Source organism: Tauraco erythrolophus, chromosome 15, assembly GCF_009769465.1.
Source record: "Tauraco erythrolophus isolate bTauEry1 chromosome 15, bTauEry1.pri, whole genome shotgun sequence".
NCBI lineage: Eukaryota > Metazoa > Chordata > Aves > Musophagiformes > Musophagidae > Tauraco > Tauraco erythrolophus.
In genome coordinates, this window is record NC_141479.1 from 5402304 (window position 1) to 5420009 (window position 17706).

General features: G+C 34.6%; 1 protein-coding gene across 1 annotated transcript in view; it reads right to left on the reverse strand.

Moving 5' to 3' along the window:
• Positions 1–17706, reverse strand: part of FTO (FTO alpha-ketoglutarate dependent dioxygenase) — a 214038-nt gene that overhangs the window by 179684 nt on the left and 16648 nt on the right. The window contains exons 5-7 of the mRNA XM_009986642.2: positions 11168–11311; positions 2072–2151; positions 157–300 (exon numbers count right to left, since the gene is read on the reverse strand). Coding sequence (XP_009984944.2) covers positions 157–300; positions 2072–2151; positions 11168–11311 — 368 coding nt within the window. The remainder of the gene's footprint in view (positions 1–156; positions 301–2071; positions 2152–11167; positions 11312–17706) is intronic.

A 17706-nucleotide genomic window follows, 5' to 3' on the forward strand; every position in this document is an offset into this window, starting at 1 on the left:
TACTGCACCCAAATAAAAAAGTCATCAAAATCACATTTCAACTTCTACAGAGCAATGCCTTGTGAGCAGCTGAAAAGACTTAATTGTCATTAACTCCATGATCAGATTAGACCTCACAGAATCTGGCTGAAGTATTTTCGGTGCTGATCATCTCACCTCATTATGTATTTCTTCCACTTGCTTTACAACTGCAGTTTCCAGTGACTTCAAAGATAAAGCCATTGAATCAGAATCAGTCTGTAAATTCTGGAGTGCCAGTTCACATTGTCCAAATATGTATTCCAATGTTCCTCTTGAACACTACAGGGATACAATAAAAAATTTATATATAGCTACTTCAGAATATACGTAGTTCTCAAATATATTAAACTATTTGCTTCTGAAATAATCAAAGTGAAGGAGCAGAAGGGATATATTTCTGCAACTTTATTTCATGATCTTTTAAACAAAAGTGTAATGCCTCCTGTACTGTATAAATAGTTATTGATATAAATTATGCAACGTAATCCATCAGACATCTAGTCAACCAGTACAGCATAGATCGAAAGGATAAAGAAAATAATTCCTCTTAAATTTACTTCTAAAATATAGCATACAAAAGCATGGCCATACTTTCCATTGCTCCCCGGCCAGTTTTTGACAGTATTTCACAATCACCTGTATTTGCACAATTTTTGGGCTCCCAGTAACACTAAAATGGAGTTCCATATCCCATCTGAGAGAACTGTTTGCTTACGAGGTATAGAGAATATGAACAAAACAAATTTGCACTTCCACTCCTTTTATTTTGTTTTCATTAAGTTGCCTTCAAAATGGGAAGGAAATTTGTAAAAATCTTTTTGAAACAAAAGAAAGAAGACATCTACAGTTTTTAATTATTTTCAATTAAATATCTGTACCTTCAGTTAAATTACCAGGAATAATCTTGAATAAGGACCCTCTGGTCTCATATTCTTTGTAAAAAATATTTCCATACTATGCAACTTGAAGTCACAACAGTTTACAAAACCAAAGCAAAATCACTTAATAGAGAAGCTTTTCATACTGTGAAAATAGTGTGCATTTTCCTGCAAAAGCAACACAGAGACAGGAGCAGTAGGTCAGAGCACTTCTAAAATGAGAGATTAAAAATACTGAATTTTTTGTTTTAAAATGTACAGTGTACTTAAACTTCATGTCAAATCCCAGTTCAAGCAAGTAGCATGTATAATCGTTTGGGAAATAAAGGTACTGTTTTAATATTAGAACTTAGTTCATGTTTGGTGCTACTGCAACATTTCCATTCCAGCACAAATTAGGAAGTGTAAAGGGGTAAAAAAGAAGTATATGGACATAAGTATCTGTCTTGCTTCAATAGTATTGTATTTTGCCTGCTGAAAGAAGAAAGCAGCAATTGAAATTTTTTATAATATCTTTTTACAATACAGTCTATTTTTATTTTTCATTATGTTTTTCCATTAGAATACTACGTAAACAAAACTACTGATAACAACCGTGGAAAGGAATAGTGAGGAGAACTCTAGTAAAGAAAAATAAATTTTAAAAAAGTGTCTTAGTACTTGAGAATATCAGGCTGAAGCCTTATTGTCTCAGAATGACTCTGAGACAAGGTACTATCACTTTTCTTCTTCTTCAATCCTCAGATGCACACAAGGATCCAATTTAAATCATATTCATGACTGCTCTTAGTTGTTCTGACCTCTTAAAGGCCATTTTTATCAGAGGACAACATTGACATATAAGTTTTGAGTATTTCTATCTCATCATGCATATTGCCTTTAAACCAAGGCTGGGATATGAACACAGCAAAAAAGTTTTAAAACATTTCAAGTAAAAATACAGTTGTTTCTACATTTCATCAGTGATCCGTGAGGTGTGGTGTACCAATACAGAAACAAATGTACCTCAATCAAAAAATAAATAAATAGAAGTTGTTCAAGAAAACAGCCTGAGTCACAAGCATAACCGTGAACTACAGTTCTGGATAAGACAACATGATGCTACATACAGAGTACCAAAATACTAGTTTTATGAATGACCAAACCGCAAACAAACCATTTTTGATACTTACCTCTGCCACTCTGTGAGTTGAGCTGAATCGAGGTGAAAAACCAGCTAGAACACAGTGCTGATGTGTCATATTGAGATCATCTAGGGACAGATTAGAAAACCTTAAGTACAGAGAAAAAATTATACTTAATAAAACTTATTCTGGCTGAGTATGAATTAAAGATGCTACATTAAACATCTAAAGAAAAAAAATAGAGAATTCAGTCAGACAGTACTATCTTCATAGAGCTCTAATGTTTAGCAGAGCATGGTAACTATTAACTGTCCTAGTGTCACAAAGATCTATTCATATTAGTTTTCTCCCACACACAGTTTCAAAGTGGCATTTTTCCACCTCTTACAGGAAACGTTCAAACTAAACAAATTAATTCTTTCAAAGTTGAGGTTCACTATGAACAGACTACTCAAAAATTACAATCTTTTCTCAAAAATCACTACACAATACTGACACTTCTTGAAAAAAGAAAGTAAAAAGTCAAAGATGTGTTATTTCATCTTTTTATCTGAAACTTAACTGAAGTTCTCCATTCAGCTCAGAGCCAAGAAACGGCGAACCTAGAAAGCACAGTCTGCTCTAAGACTTGTCTCCAAAGCATTTTATTTGTGACTTTCTTGTGGTCTGCCAAAGGGCTGTCGTTCACTTGACTTCACAAGCTGGCAAACAAACAACTCCACAAACGTCTGTAGATAGAATCTATTTGGTTGCGATCAGAATTTTGTCAAAAATATTTTAACTAAAGAACACATGAATTCTATCAAATTAGCACTTTTTAGAGGCAATGTATTCCTCTGGAAAAGTTCAGATTAAATCTGGTAACAACACCCACCATTACACTAAAAACCATTCACGAAGTGCTTTCAATTGGAACAGTTTTGGGGTTCAAATTATGCTGCCCACTCAACAAGACATTCAGGAAAATCTATCAGAAATTTCTGCAAAATCACTCCTGGGTTATAGTTCTGCAAGTTAGTAGAAAGAGACTAAAAAAATATACAAAACTAGGTGACCTGAAGTGTCACCAAGCAAATCACCATCATAGACAAGATTAGAAGAGAACAGAAATTGAGATCTACAAGATGCTAGTTAACTTGGAAGACTGTATTTTCGACAGTTTCTATTCTTTCAGGGAATTTAGTTTCAGTCATCTTAACAGAGCATGATGAGAAACTATCAAACTTCATCATTCTATCACATAATTTCTCTTTTAAGAGATTAGTATTTGCACACCTGAAACTTGGTATTCTAAATTCCTACTAATTTTTGAAAATATTCTTCTAATGTAATGACAGAGTATCAGACTAAAAAGAACACAGTGTGTGAGGTTTAATGGTATATTCTATTTTCTACTGGAAAATATATGCTTTATAACTTTTACTTCACTTTGCCACAACTCTGAAACTTTAAGACTGAGAAAAGTCTAATGAGTAACTCAGAAAAACAGCTGAATTTATCCTGTCTGTAAAAAGTGTCTTCTTTCTACAAATTTTATAAGCTACTATTAACAAAGTTCATACCCAAGACAGCAGATAGTATCACAAACTTGAAAAAAACAAAAATCAGAAAAACGATTTATATAAGGAATAGGTAGACAAGTGTTACGAAATAGAACTTAATTCCCACTGAGGAGATGTAGATGGGAGGCTTATTTTCTATTTGCATAAGGTCTGTAGATAGATGAAGTCGAAAAGCTTGAAAAAACTCTCCAAAACAAACAAACAGAACATAGGAAAAATCAATTTCCTACCTAAACATATGAGGGTTAAATCGCATAGAGATAAGTCTTGCAAGGTCCACAGAACAATATTACTCTGGACACTGCAATGTTTAAATATCAAAATAATTTTCAAGAAGAACTGCAACAGAAAACAAACCTGAACGCTTCCACCACCCCATTCAGTGCCTATTCATTGTGGTGTGTTTCATGTAGCAAACACAGCTTTAGAAGTATTACATTTTGATTTGCACCTTTATTCAAACCCTTGGCAAATCTTTTATTGGAGAGTTCCCCCTTGAAATTGCTTCCAACTGTCTCTAATCCTTTATGACTCTTAGAAAGAAGCCTGTAATTTTAATTTAAGAGTTTACAATTCATCTAAAAATGTAATTGTACAAAATAGTTGAAGCTTCATGGATGGCATGTCTCAAAGGATATTTGAAAAACACATTCTATGTCTTAAAAGATTACAGTAAAGATTTGCTTTTTTTTTCCTTCTAAAAATATATTAATTGAAAAGAAAAAGCACTCCTTGTTAAATTGGCCATTGTCCTTTTGGCAGCAAAAACTTTTATTCAGAGACAGAACACTCCATCCAGATTACTGGTTTGGTTTCAGAGCCAAACCAAAACTGTTACCTTCCTTGGACACCCATGTCAAAACTCCCACAGCAGTCTCGTGGTTTTAGGTAAAATACAATACATGGAGTTGACATCGGTTTTACATGACTGAACTCTGATCGGTGAGGTTTGGAAGACCAAAACACAGCCTCTCCAGTATTACGCATCACAAAAAATACATGCACATAAAAGTAGGAATATATGTATCAGTTCTGCTTTGGAAAACTGCATGTAGGCAAGTTATTTGTCAGGCAGCTCTTCTGAGTGTGTGGGGAGGCAAGAGCCAACACGGCGCCTCTTCTGCCACGAAACAGTGGGCCCTTATCTTGCCACAAATTCGGGACAACTCTGGCAGGAAAATCTCATTTCGGTATCTACTACAAAAACAAAACCCCACAAAACTTATGCGAACTGTATAATGCATATGAGAAGTGACTTTTTATTTGAAATCACCATTAACACCAGCTTTCCAATATATTTAGTACAGTTTCAAGAAATCTCACACAATTCCTTCTCCTTAAAACAGTCTTGCCTTCCATAATGATGCTTATAAGACGCACATGCCAATTAACTAACTGCTAGGTAAGAAAGAAGTTTTGAGAATTGGACTACAATTTCTTGCTTACAACATTGTTCCTCTCCCAAAGCTTTCCCATGTCTATGAAAAATTCGGTCACTTGCACTTTCTGATGTCTGATCAGGCTTTTCACTCTTTTATAAATTTTAAAATACTAGAAATTATCCAAATCTAAAATAGTAATTCTTGAAAACAATCAAGAAAAACTAACGAAGCCCAATACATGCTAGAGTGCTATCCTGATCAAAGAGAATTTTCTCAGTCAAAGCCTAATCACACACATTACAGCTATTCATATTTACCTGTATTAACAGGATACCAGTGTGCCACCAGTCACTGTGCAAGTGTGGACGATTACCTGCACTTCAGGCAGTATAATGCCTGAATTATTTTCCCCAAACTACTGAGAATATTGTAAAGGGCTTGCTTGCATTCAGAGGAACACAACTTGCTTAGTAACAGACACTTGGTGTTTGAATGCTGGGAAAAATAACTTCATTTTTCTGTCTTGAGGTGGAGCACCTAAGAAACAAGGAGACTATTTCCTGCATACATGTATATGGCAAAATCTGTATTTCTTAAATGTATTGTTTTATTATTTTATTTCTACTGCTTCCACTTCCCAGTGAATCATCTGCCACCTTACAGCCAGATCCCATTATGAGGCTACTATAGCTGAGGCAAGATTTATTAAAAGAAATTAATCACACATATGATTGTGTACAGGTGGCCAAAGCCCCCTTGGAAAACAAAGTTATCAACTTTAAGCCTGTTGAAATAATTTGGAGGTCAGATTTTGACTTTACTGATGAAGTACTAAGAAGTCACAAGAATGTTAACAGATGATCTGATTAGCTGCAAATGCATACAATGATTTGACACAGAATCTCCAGCTACAGAAACTTCTGATAGCACACCTTGTGTAAAATGTAGCTACAAAATAGAGTTTTTATTTAATACAGAGCCCTATTCCTCACATCTGCAGGAAAAAGAAAAAAAAAAAACAAAACCATACAACACAAAACCATCTAAGGAACTTGGTGTTTCAATACATTTATCCATGCAAGGCATCTGTAAAGTTGGTAACTGACACAGAAAAACCTAAGGGTAAGGAGAGGTGAAGGGACTTACCAAAGTTTGCAAGGAAATTCTGTGAGAGAAGCAGGCTTAGGGCTCCTAAAACTAATGCTATTGTTTTAACACCTGAGCACTCTTCTACTATCAGATGCAGACTATTATTCTCTATACTGCTCCCTTATCAGGCAAGTTTCTCAATGATCTCCTGCTATTTACAGACAACACACACATTTTCTGGAATTTGGATGCTGCACATTCTATTTTAAATTGTGAGAGCAAGTTTGTGTCATAGATCTTTCTGCCCCTCCCCTGTACAGATTTCTGCCACTCTGTTTTCTTGAATACATCTCCCTCAGCACAGAACCTCAGCACAGTCCTCTCCACTGCTTGAAACTACTGCCAGTTCCACTTTTCTCCCTGATCCTGTTCTTCCCAGTCCCGTTCCCTGCTCTGTGCACACCTCACTGTATTCTTTCATCTAGACAGCTGAATTACCTGAGCACCACCAGCAGAAACACTGAAAGCCCTGTGCTCGTACAGCCTTTGCCAAAGAACAGACTAATGGACATGTGTAAGAATATACACTTAACTAACATATGTACACTTCACTAATTCTACTACTTAGCTAATTATCAGAGCACCAACAAGGTGAGGAGCCAAAGCAATCAGAGAGAAACTATGACTGCATATCCACGTCACTGCAGACTATTAAGACATAAGTAGTACAAGGTAGAAAGAAAGGAAACTAACTCTTCACCAATCCTTACTGGAAGAAGTAGGGACTAAAGACCCACAATTTATTACTTCTAGGTAAACTACTTCCCAGGAAAACATAAACCACAATGAAAATGCTCTCAGAATTAGCAACAGGGGTTTACATTGTCTTTTCCATCTTTTTTCAAGTGTTCTTCCTAAGTTTTTTAGACAGTTGTTTTTGCCATCTATTTCATGAAGCAGATTATAGATACAGTGGGGTTTAAAACACTGGCAAAAGCTTGATATTCTAAACACCACAACTATCTACAAACAAAAGTGAAACGGACTTGTGCTATTAGTTTTCTTAACTACCATAAACTAATAAAGAATTTTATTTTTAACCATATTATAGTGCAGTTTTCAAAATCTCTAAAACGCTTTTCCACCATTTCCAATCCTACTTGTATCCAACTGCACACAATGCTTCAAGAGGAGAAAACCTAACCAAACTAGTTTTACGGCAGGTATGTCAACAAAAAGAACCAGAAAGGTATGTATCCTTCCGCAAAAAATTACGGGTCAACGGAATACTGCTTTCACAACAGAAAGCTAGACGGAAGATCTGTCCCTAATTGAGAAATAGTTTTAAAGTAAGAAAAGTGTGCAGAAAAACCCCACAGAATGAATTAAAAGGCTGAAGTAAAAAAAAAAAAAAAAAGGTCTGGGATTTGCCGAACTTCATGATCCAAGTTTGTTAACGACAAATACATTTCTGAGGTTAAAAGTCTTAATAATCAAGGAGTACAGTATTTGGATTAAATATGGACTCAAGAAAAAAAAAGGAGAGGGTTAAAAAACTCTAACACACTCAACACATTCAAGATGCCAGACAGCAAAGAGGGTTCAAGTTAGTTTGTGGAAATAGAAGCAGATTAAATACCTAGAAATAGTTTAATGAGCCACCATATACATGTGGAAGTATTTCCATTAAATATTTATCTTTAACCACAAGCCAACCTCTGCAATGTGTGCACCCTACTTCTGGTTGGTTATGAAAATAATTTTTTGATGCTTCTTGAACTGTAATTTGCTGGGGCTGGGGAGGGGTATAAGATTCCAAGTTCATCTTCATGCTGTTTTAAAACCCTAACCTTCAAGCAAGAGCTTGATCTATGGGAAACAGCTGCAGAAAAGTAAATCTCCCTTTGAAAACGTCCAGAATGTATTTTTGTTAAGTACGTTTTGAAGTCATGGTAGGAAAATTAGTGAAAATTGTAAATCTGCTTGAAAATCTGGTCATGTCTAACTCAAAGATTAGGGGAAAGATTCCAATTTAATAGCAAGACCATGACAACCCTAGTTAAGCATGCTCTAGGACACAGCAGATGGGGCCCTTCGCTCACCTCCACGTGCTTTGGATTTATTGCATGCACCCAACACGTTTCATATTAGACACCCCTTGACTGTGTACTCGAGACAGCAGGGTTCAGTATGCACTTCCTCTGCAGACCAATATATTATTCTAAATTGAGCTAAAGTGTTTCCGTTCCATAAGTGATATAAAGTTCAGATTTGAGTTTTTAGGCAACAGATTTGCAGTTATTCAGCAGATCTTTTTTCTTCATATTAGGAAATGTAAGCCCTAAAAAAAAAATAAAAAAATCTGTCTTACTGATAGTAATTTCGGATTTCGCTTGGTTTTGTCTAAACAATATATGTTTATATTATTGTAATAGCTTACTTGAAGGACGGATTTGATCATCTCATGTTTAGTACTAACGCACATTTAAATTATGGCTTATTATTTCATCTGAGGAAGTGTGCTGAGAATGCAGGTGTAAATTTATATTTTAAAACTGCATTTTTACTAAAATTCTACCCAGAATAAAAAAAATATGTTTTATAAAGCCAATGAAGAGAGGAACATAAACATTATGAAATGTCTACTAGAATAACTAAAAACCACTTCCAATCTTTTTGTTACTTTGATATACCCATTGATCAGGATTTACAAGTTATTGTACTTGCACATTACTGTTAGAAATACCATGTTACCACGTTTTCATATCTAAGAATTGTGCGTACAATGTAAGGAAACAGTTGGGGTATTACAGATAAAGGAATTGATAGGAGTTGACTTTTTAATTATAAGCAACATACTGAGTTTGACGTGTCAGTATTTTTCAACATTCATATAAAGCAGCAAGCACTATACCATTTCAACAGTTGGAAGAAGGGACCTACAGAGTTGCTAAGTTTTTTGCTAGAGCTGGATGAGTCAATGGTAGCCAGAAATAGTACACAGTCCTACCAATCAATCCCTGTACATCAACAGCTACTGCTAGCTGCAGCATTCTTATTTTCATGTTACGTTTTCTAGATGCCTTGCATACTGCTGTCACTGCTTTTAAAATAATGCCAGCAAGAAAACTCTTCTTACTGAAATGCAGTTCTGGAACATATGATGTATAAAGGCACAAGAGAAATTAATCTATAATTGGCTTCTGTATTGTGAAATTACTTCGTATAAAAAGTTTTCATATTTTATCTTTTAGATGGTATCCTCAAGATGCCTCCTCTTAAAAGTCAGTTTAAAAAAATCTGAACAGTAACAAATGCACTAAAACTGTTTAAGTCCACTTATATGGTCTTCAAGTGAAAATGATAAAGGCAGTTCTGCCGTACATAGAAAACTAATAAAAGGGTCAGTTTGAGAACAGTCTCTCAGACTGTATATTTTTTTTTTTAAGTAATTGAGAAAAAAAACCCAATCACAACAAAGGCAATGGAAATGCAGAAGATCATCAAACACCTGGCCTACAGAGCTCAAATCTATAGCTCTTCACAAAGTATTAATAAGAAAGCGACTTACACATCATCTTCAAAAGAATGTTTAATATATCCTTTGTTTCCATCTAAAAACGATCATGATGTTATGTCTTACATAAACTAACTTTCTGATCTGCCCTTCATATAGCATCCCTGATAATACTTTAGTTACTGTTTATAAATTCCACTGGGGAATAAAAAATGCCTTATAATCTGGTAATTCATTCAACTACAACCTACAGTATTTTGCAATAAAAATCCTGAAGTTAGACCCCTTCTTTTATTACTTGCCTTCTGAATCTGTTGCCCAGCAAAGCTTTGTATGCACAACTGCTATTGCACAAAAATGGATTAATAATTCCCTTTCTAGGAATGCGTAGCTGCCACTTAAACTTCACTTTCATATAAGAAAATGTCTCCGTTTCCCTCCAGGCTGCTACTCTATATCCTTACAAATACAAAAAAGGGAGGCACATCCACACCACTACGGCAAAGGATCTCACATCTTAACACTTGATCTGTGCACGTCTGAACATAGTTAAGAGCACAGACAGTCCAGTTCTTTTATACAAGACACTTCATTGATGAGAGTGCACAGGATCTGATGAGGTGACTAAGAAGAAGGAACAGTATGTTTTTTAAGATTGGCCACAGTGTATTGCTTGTAGTTAGTAAACTGTTTTCATATTTGTTGGAAGATAAAAGTGAAAGGTAAAAGTGAAAAGACTGTTCAGCACAAGTTGGCAGTGCAACAGGTCACTCTAGGGATGTTCCATAGCGTCTACCTTCCGAGTCACAAACACATGAACAAGGAACACTGCAACTGTGCTCACTCTTTGAGGATGATGTCTGTCAAGCCAAGTCACTAAACAGGCACACATGGTGATGTCAGAAGCATTTTCATGTTTTGAGTTGTACGATTTATAAATAAATTTGTTTAAACAAAAATGATAACTAAGAGAAACACAAGCCAAAAAAGAAAGCAACAGATTCTGTGTCAACAAACCTTAGCCATGGTTCTTGCCTCGTTTCTTTCAATGGAAAAACCCTAGTGCATGAGCTCAGCTGCTCAAGTAGACAAACTCAATTTACTTCTCTCTTTAATCCTCTACACTTGAGACATTGAGACTCTTGGAGTATGACAGCTCTGTTCATTATCATCTCAGTACAATCCCAAGACCAGTACATTTACTCAGTAAAACTGCATTAAGAATAGAAAAAGAAATCAGCATCTACAAATACAAGGATGGGACAGATGCAGCTCAACTTCTCATAAGATCTAGGGAAATTCTGCTCATGGCCTGAAGCCTGACTTGGACTGGCAATTCTGACCGCACAACAGATAGAAAAGGCTCAAAAAGAATATTTTTGGTTTTTTTAGCTGTGAAGTGAAAGAAACGTTAGGAAAAAAAAGTTCACCAAAATACACTGGAAGTGGACAGCATAGGAGGAATTTATTATACACTCTAGCCAGATCTCATGTCTTTCTAAATAAGGAAAGTCCTAAATGGAAGGTATGATAATTTATATTAAAGTAAGTGTCATCTTTCGTTTTCAACAGAAAGTTCACCCTTGAAAATTACCAAGCATCAAGTAGAAGTCTCCTTGGTGAAGTGGTATTGCTAATCCAGGTGTCTCTATGTCCCATGCTACCTTCAAGGCTACGTGCCAAACAGCTGGGTCTCTTCCCTTTAGTTTTTGTTCATTACTTTCATCCATGGCTGAACCTTTAAAGAGAGGGAAAAACACCACAAAGATGACAGAAAAGGTGAGAACCATAAAATACAAAATCTGGTCTAACAATACAGACAATGATATCCCACATTGGCTCAGTCTTAATAGGCTTAAATTTTCTATTATCTCCATTTGGTACAATCACCATCTCCAAATGCAAAAGAATGTAATAGGTAAAAACCAAACAAACTATATGAGATCAAGAATTTTTTGCAACCAACTTCACTACGATGAAAATTTCATGCTAACTACAAAGTAAAGGCAAATCAAGGCAAAGTTTATAATGGACTCAAGTTTTTCTGAAGTTCTCAAGTACATGTAATGGGAGTTTTAGTTAATCTTCACTCTTAATTATTTGGGGTTTTGTTACATTACTAAAACTAGAGCAGAGCAGAAAAAAAAGAAATAAAAGCAGCAACACTGATATAAAAATAGATAAGAATTTCAAGTCATAAACAGCCAAAGCATTTTATGAATAATTTCATTTGTTTACATACCAATTCATAAACTGAGGCAAAGTAAGGTGAAACAATGAGCACAAAACACAATCTAGACCAACAAAGTTGAGTGAATCTTGGAATCATATTTGTCATTCTTTTCTCAAAATTATTAGTCAAACATGCTAGATAACATGTGCAAGAGTCAATGAAGCTTCAGTACATTTGTCATGACATTTTTCTTATCATTAAGCAACATGAATGTGTTGAGCTTGGGCAAAAAATCCATTGCATAGAAATAGTATTTAAAGCTTAATCCCTCCGAACTATTTTCAGAAGCTTACTTCACTGCAGTATAAATTGAAAGATATAGTCAGCATTTATAACAAGGTATTTGGGAGCTATGGTGTAACAGTTTTATGGCTAAAGTAACAGAGCAGTTTGACAGAGGGAGGATGAAGTTTTAATAAGCAGTTGGCACAGAACAGCAGTGAACAGTTAGAAATCATCAACTGTGTAGCATGCCTCATTATTGCTTATAAGTCAGGAACTGTGTGTATCCCTTTCCCTGTCCATTTCAAATGTGTTTTCATGTAATAATTTTTAAAAATCTTGTCTTCATTTAATTCTAGGATAAAAACATTAAAATAAAGATTTATAACTCTTATTATAGTATGCACGCATAAAAAAGTGACCTTCAACTCACACTTTCAAAATACTCAAGTCATTCATCTCACATGGTTACTGCAATGTTTGTTTAGTTGGGAGTAGCCTTTAAAATTAGTAAGTTATCTTAATTTTCTATGTCAATTAAGCATTGCCTAAATTCAGGGCTCAGAGAGCCAAAACCTTTCAAACAGCCAATCTAAAGCTCTTAGTTAAAATTCCTACCATAAATTCAGTCCCCATATTCCCTCCCTCCACTGCTGCAGGTCTCATCCAGCTGAAGCTTTGGCTCAGGAGCAGCTCTAGGCCTTTCTATCAAGGAGCACACAAATGAGAAAACAAGAGCTAGCAAATACTCGGAAAAATCAATACTAAAGTCTTCAAGGGGCTTTCATATTTTCTGCCCTGTTCAGATAAATCGTAACTTAATTTAAGAAAAATGTTTTCTGAAAACTGCAAATAGGATGGCTTTCAAGGCATTTTTAATGCAATACATCATGGATATTATAAAAAGAGGTAACCTTTCAGGGTTAGCTCTCTCTGTTATGCTGCTTTCCCATTCACTTTGGCAGCAGCACTGTTCACAATATGGCACCAATAAAATATAGAACTACAATCAGAGACAGCAATTTCAATCAAAGTTTCCTGGGGTCTCCTCATAAATCCAGCACCTTTGGAATGTGCTCGTTAAAATGACTTATTTTTTGCAGTTTGATAAATTTTTTACTGCTTAAGTACAGAGTTCAAATGTAGCTCACAGTCTCCTTCTCTCTATATTCTCAATTATTGCACCTTATAATTATCAGCAGCAATTGAAACCGATTGCTCCTACCATGTTATTTTGGTAACAAATGGAAGCAAGCTGCTATTAGCTTTGAAATGCAAGCTATTCTGAAAGTGAGAGCAAGAAAAAAAGACATCTTAACATTTGTGGTATATCTCTAGGTAGCACTGACAAACTCTTACACAAAAAGCAGCTTTTAAGTTCTGTATGTCACACCTCAAGCATGACTCCGTGCTGTATATTCATTGATATAATTGCAGTCCCTATTTAAGTGAAAATATTTGAATACATCTGAACCATAGATATTTGAGAGTAAATCATGTGGATCTTACACATAGACAGCACCTTAAGAAACTGTATTTATTTTGGAGTAGACCATATAGAAATTGTCAAATGTAGCAGTATTTAATGGAAATATAATAAAACTATCTGCAAATTTGAATTCTGTTCACTAAAGATTTATAGAATTTGGTCTGCAAGAAATCTTTACGCTTGCATCCTAAATGAAATGGTACAACCAGGCAACAAGCTTACCACAACATAACAACAATACCTTATCAAACCTCTAATTAAGGTAGAAACATGAAAGAGAGAATGTAGCTGCAGAAAATTGGCCACAACATTATGCTTCTAACTAGATAGCTCAAATTTCAGAGATGTTCCACTTTTAAGACCCAGTCTCATCAGGTCTGGGTCATGGTTAGGTTTAAAACAACATGAAACTTCTTTTCCTGGATCTAGTTTGGTTATTGTTCTACAGCACAGAAAGTAAAAGTAGACTTGAAAGTTTCTTTGCTATTTGGCATTAAAATCTTCAAGAAGAGTTTGAGAGGTTTTTTTAAACACTCTGAAACCTAAATGTTCTCTATTCAAGTCAAATTGTCACACCAAACTATATCCTAAATGTAATCTTAAGTCAAACATGATTTCTTAGACAACAGAATCACTGTCAACACATTGCTAAAGACAAGCAGGACTGTAAACATTTACTTTGTCATTAAATCAAACTAACCACTCTTATATATAAAATTTTTTTTTTTTAATATTGTTTTTTTTTCCCAGAATTTAAAAGAATTTGAGGATGTGTTCAGCAATTAATGAAATACATACATTATTACTGTCTTCCATAGCAATTTATATATGTTGTAAGCAAAAAGTGAAAAAAGTAGAGCATGCTTTGCATTTCAGCAGCTGGTGGGAAAAAAAATGAGTGTCTACCCAGAGTTATTTCTTCTGTCTCATTACTGAAAAGACATAGCGTAAGAGGTTAATTAAACCATACTAATATTTTAAATTTTGCTTGCAACTGACATTCACAAAAACAAAAATCAGAAGATTTGCCAACATTGTGCTTATCAATCCATATTTGGAATATCGCGTCCAAATATGTCAAGAACAAAAGCACTAAAATAAAACCAAAGAATATTCTGTCATCCTTTCATTCTTGAAGGAGAGACTTTGCTTGATCAAATCAGTGAGAGCATGGTTAAAAAACAAACAAACCAACAAAAAAAACCAAACATCACAACAGTTTTAATTCAAATGATGATTTCTTTTTACAAAACAAGGAATCAAATCTATTACTGTAAGAGTAATTGGATCATTAAAAACCTGTGATTCTCTTGGAAAATAATTCCAACTGGCCAGAATCTACAAGTTATAGATGTGACCATTTCACTCACATATTAATTTCTTAAGATGTAATAACTATTTTTCTACATACCATTTTCATTCTTTCAACAAACAGTATTTCTACTACATTACTGATATTAGAAACCATTTAATAATTGTTTTCATCCTGTACAAATGTCTACTCCATGACTTTTATCCATTAGGCAGTACATAAACAGGATTATTGGTCAACTACAAATTTAGATTGACTTCAATTCTGAACAACTTTTGTAGTTTCAGGATTATTTTTTTCTAACCTAGTGAGAAAACATACGTCTGAAGTGAATCTCAATGATTTTTATTTGCAATTACATTACTGTAGAAATGAAATAGTAGTCATGAGGTATAACGCAAGGGTGCTGCTTCTAACATCACAATGTGAAAAAATACAAACAGCATTTCACAAAAGAAACAAGCAGAAAGGCTCTTTCAAAACCAGTCCTTACTGTAACTAACTGAAAGTTTGTTACACTTTTCAACATTACCTGGTCAGTGAACAGTCAGTTGTTTAGTACTTCAAGAGATTTATACACCAAGTAGGTCTTACAGCAAGAAGAAAAACAAGACACTGTAAACAATCTAGAGAAAACTCCTTATCTAACCTCAAACATAGTTTGTGGGAAGTCCAGGTAGGAGAAAGATGCACACTACACGATTTTCCATCTCCTTTAAGTTGGTAACTGAAACAGGCCTCTACTTCAGAGAACACCTTTAGAATCAACTAGTGCTCTGCTATGCAATAAAACTTCCTACAAAACTTACAAAGACCTGAGGGAAAACTGTTCATTAAGAAATTTTCATGGATAAAATCCAATTTTGAAAATGCCCTTATTCCACCAGTATTTGGATTGCAATTCACTTTTATAAATAGAGCAGGAAATAAAAATGGGTTATTAGCTTACTATATTAAAATCCTGAACAAGTTTTTACCTTAACACTCTCATGTGATAGGTTATTTTTAAGTTAATGTGTTATTAAAAATCCTAAATTGGTCAAAATTTGGAATTTCTGTTTCATGGTAAATCCTGAAAAGTAAATTAATTCTGAACAGTGACAGTATAATTGACCACACGTTCTGTAATGTATTCAGTTCTGCATATGCACCATGACTACTACTCATGCACTTTCATGTACTATACACATTAAAAGGAAATTTCCCAAATTTTTGTGAGGTCCAATTCTTATCACTTGATAACCTTTTAACCTAGTGTAATGTAATGCATTTTATTTTAATGTAAATAAAAGCAAATTCTATTTAGATGAGCATTAAGCAAAACGTTGGTCTTATTTTGTTGTTAGAAATGCACCTCATTTGAAGTTGCTTTGAAACAGTTTGACACTGGAAACAAGAAAACAAATAGTGATACTAATTAGAAAGTCAGTTTGTGGCAGTATCTTCATGTTGGTTCTCAAATTTCTTTTCTGGCATATTAAAAACTGCTCTACTTCAATTAATACTGATAAAATTTTCAAACATTAAATTTTCATTATAGCATCAAACACTGAACAAGTGAACAAGAAAATAAAGTTGTTTTAATTACAGTAGTATCCGTTTTAGTACTATTTAAACAAATAAGCATGTACCAAACAAATAATGATAAAATAATGCAAATCAAAGTAAAAAGAAAACCATATAACCTGAGTTTTGCATCTCTAAGCATTCTGACAAACCATAATTCAGTAAGATTGCTTGACTCCCAGGGCTCCTGCTGTTCATAAGCCGAAAACCTGGGGATTCTGCATTTGTGGCAGGATAGATTGGTGCTAGCCATGGAGCTCTGGAAGCCCTAGCTTCCCATGCTAAGGGGCTGCCACAGATCCTCAGTGTTTGGAGTAGCACAGTCACCAGTGAGAATCTGAGGAATAGAGAGCTGACAAAAAACACGTGCAAGATCTAGCAGAAAAGACAATCAAGCTACTTTCAACAAAAATCAACATGCTTAATTTATGTTTGAATTTCCCACAGAAATAATGTTTTCTCCCAGAAAATGATTAATCGACATCATCTAAGGAAAAACTGTTCCATCAAAAAAATTTGTGGCCAACTCTATTCTTTTTTTTATATGTTCTATAATGATTTTGTGATAGCCTTTATACACTACAGTGGGAATTCAATGCTAATTCAATACTAAATTAATTCATGGAATAAGTACGAATAAAAGATATTGCTGTAAAAAGCAAATGTATTTATGGAAAATGGGAAGAAGAGTCAAGACACAATTCTACAAAGATTAAACAATAATCTTCAAAAAATGTGGAGCTTCTTCATGCTTTGCATCTATGGAGAGCTTGGTAAGAGATATAGTAAATATTGACAGTCTTGTGAACTGCTGAAACCACCACTGCATTCAAGTGATACAGAACTGGATGTGGAACTTACCAGTTTATAACCACCAGTATTTGAAAGCTATAAACAGAAAATCAGAAGAGCAAAAAGGCAATCATTTATTTCTCTAAAATCAAGTAGACCAATTACTCCTCTTGGATAAGCTAGGTAGAAAACTTCAACACACACAAGTTTTTACTGTCACTTTAATTACAATGCCATATTAATTATAAGCAGGTTCTCTTTCTTCCAATTTATGAATAAGTAGGCCAACTATAAATACAGTGACAACTAGAAATACTTTAGGGACGTACAATGACAACCACAACCTGAACAGACAGATTTGAGTGAACTGTTTTCACATAAAGGTATACTACAGGACATTTCCTCATGATGCTCAGGAGCCATGCTAGCACCGTAAAACCCCCTCCAAAGTTCATGAAACCAACTTGAGCTCAAGAGCTATCAAATGGAATTCAATCTTGTTCAGATTTAGATCCTAAT